At 49.4% G+C, this 2,890-nt stretch overlaps 1 protein-coding gene across 1 annotated transcript; it reads right to left on the reverse strand.

Moving 5' to 3' along the window:
- Positions 1-474: 474 nt before the first annotated feature.
- LOC128337296 (shematrin-like protein 2) lies at positions 475-975 on the reverse strand. Its single transcript, XM_053278098.1, has one exon. The coding sequence runs from the start codon at positions 973-975 to the stop codon at positions 475-477; it is 501 nt and encodes a 166-aa protein (XP_053134073.1).
- Between the last annotated feature and the right edge of the window lie 1,915 nt (positions 976-2,890).

Below are 2,890 nucleotides of genomic sequence, written 5' to 3' on the forward strand. Positions count from 1 at the left end.
TTGTGTGCCCTTCCTCTCCACACTTGCCTCTGAGCCCTCCCACGTGTGGTTCTGTGTTCTCAGTCTAAAGCCCTCCCCGAGATCTGGAGAAAACTCCCACCACACGGTCACAAATTGGGCGGGGGGGTTTCAAGCAGACCAAGAGACTCGTGTTAGAGTGCAGCATGGATTTTATTGAAAAGGAGTGGAGTGAACAATTGTAGGAGATGAAGGTTGTGAAAATGATACAGGCAAGCACAAGAAGAGAGGGGAGCTCCTTCTTGGAAAGGAGACATTCAGGAAACAAAGCAGAAAAGGGGGGCAAGAGAGGGGTAGCGGCCGTTAATACAGGAGCTTGAGGCTGGGAGAATGGTCCCGGAACCTCGTGGCTCTTCTCACTCCGGGTCTAGATGCTCCGTCACAGAACTCGATGGTGGCTGTCCGTTCCTGGTCATTTCTGCCTTCATGGGGATCTTCTTTTCAGCATTAAGAGGTTTATATACAGATGTTCCCACAGACGCTCCCACGGCGCCCCATGAGAGACCTCCTTCTGAAATATCCACCCCCCCTTCCAAGGGCTCCATTACCGAAGCCAGAACCCAGGCCACCATAGAGACCGGATCCTACAATCCCGGAACCCCCAATGGCACAGGGAGTGTTGCCTCCCACGGAGACAGGCTCGCAGCTAGCGGACAGGATGGCTCCTGGGATGGTCACCACGGAGGCGGGAGGCTGGACCACGACCTCTGCTGGGGGGAGCTGGTTGATGCAAGAAGGGTAGACTCCGGCCAGGGTGCCCAGGTTGCCAGAATTTTCGACGGCTCCGTAGCCATAGCCCAGACCTCCGTAGCCAAGACCTCCATAGCCGTAGCCGAGACCTCCATTGCCGTAGCCGAGACCACCGTATCCAAGACCACCAGAGCCTGCTGACCCAAAGCCCACAACAGGGCTGGAAGCGCAGGAGGGGATGGTACAGGCTGGTCCACAGTTGGCCATTATCTGCTGGAGGTAAAGCTGAAAGAAAATATCCTCAGTACAGTGAACTTTGTACTATCAGGAGTGCAGGAGATATTCTGGCTATCGAAATCATTGGCTGTAATTTCCTACTGTCCTTCAAGTCACCCATTCCCATCAATACCTCAGATACACTGATGATGATGATGATGATGATGATGATGATGATAAATAAATGGCTTTTGAAGAAAAGTTCTCAAAGAACTTTTCTTACTTAAAAAAATAACAGTAAACATATAAAGATGGCTCCCTGTCCCAAAATGCCTCACAAATGGGGGGGTGGGGGAAACCATCTATATAATTATTATTTTTTTCTCTTTCATGTTATTTTGTGAACATTTCTATGCGTCTGAGAGACAGACTGCCCTCTCGTCCTTTCTTCTGCCTTCTGGGCTTCATCCTGCAGCTGCACAGACTGTCCAGATCTTTGCTATGGATACATCTTTAGTGATCTCCTAGCAGGCGTCAGTGTGCATTTCACACGTTTCCAAATGTGTGCACAGAACAACGCTTGCCAGGTTTGATCTCGAGGCAGCCAGAGTCCATGATCAGAACTCTCTCCCTCAGAGACCAGGGACGTCTGCCGTTCAAATACGACTCAGGCACAGATTCTTATACAAAGAAATCTTGCATCAACAGAGCACATTTTAGAGTGCCTGCTACAACATCTAACCACCTGCAAAATGCTCATGTCACTGGGATTTCAACCAATCTGTCCCAGTCCATGGTTGTGTTGCTCTATGAAGCAAAGCACCAATAGCTGTCCCTTCCTTTTCTTTTCCTGTCTCTCTTTCCCCCCTAATATCAAATCTCCTGCCTTCTGTCAAACATCTCCCCTTTTCTTCCTTCTCTGTTAGGAAAGGAAAAAGAAAAGCAGTGATGTCCCATTTCTGCTTCCTTCCTCTGAGGCCGTCCATGGCAGGAGGGGAGGCTGGGTGGCTGTCATGCCACCCCTCTGAATCTGCCACCCGAAGAGGCCTGATTCCACATGCCTCATAGGAGGGCCGGCTCTTTGACAGGTCTGTTCAAAGTGCCTCTTGACTTACCTACAGGAGTAGAGAACAAGAGAAGGAGAGCAGATCGAGTGAAGCTGATGGAAGATCTCAGGATGGGGAGGCCTTTTATACCATTTTCTCGGTGTCCCATGCTGGCCCCACCGCCAGCTTGGAGACACCCCTTTCTGCCTGCGGTTTTGATTAGCAAGCAGCCCAGAGCCATTTGGGAACTGCATCATGCCCCCAAATTACTTTAATGACTCTCAAAGGAGAGGTAAAGTGTTAGCATTTTGACAGATTTGCACATTGTGGCTGGCACATTTCTGACACTTTGATCTTCTCCTTTGCATTCCTCGGCAAAAATGCATTTCCTTGTTTCCTTCTTCTGTGGCACTGACATCAAGAGGAGTTAGGGCCCCCTTCATTCTTCTCAAAAATGGCTGATCACAGGGGTTTGCATCCAGACTAAGCAACTCAATGGTACTATTCAGGAGTTACTCAAAAGGACACCTTAATTTCCGTGGGACTTCCATTCAGTAATTTAGTCCGGATATCATTTTTTAGAAGATAGCTGCTGCCTGATATAGGTACCACCTAATGGCATGGCAGGGAAATTGCTTGACTACCAAGCCAGAGGTTGCTGGTTCGAATCCCCGCTGGAATGTTTCCCAGACTATGGGGAACACCTCTATCAGGCAGCAGCAATATAGGAAGGGGCTGAAAGGCATCATCTCAGACTGCGCGGGAGGAGGCAATGGTCAACCCCTCCTGTATTCTACCCAAGACAACCACAGGGCTCTGTGGGCGCCAGGACTCGACGGCACACTTTACCTAGTAGTAATAGTAAATGTAGAAAGAAAGGAATCATGGTGGTAGTAGTAGTAGTAGTAGACGGATATGTA

The sequence above is a fragment of the Hemicordylus capensis genome, chromosome 14 (assembly GCF_027244095.1).
Source record: "Hemicordylus capensis ecotype Gifberg chromosome 14, rHemCap1.1.pri, whole genome shotgun sequence".
Classification (NCBI taxonomy): domain Eukaryota; kingdom Metazoa; phylum Chordata; class Lepidosauria; order Squamata; family Cordylidae; genus Hemicordylus; species Hemicordylus capensis.

Coding starts and splice junctions, on each gene's coding strand:
- LOC128337296 (XM_053278098.1), bottom strand. CDS start 975: ATGGCCAACTGTGGACCAGCCTGTACCATCCCCTCCTGCGCTTCCAGC.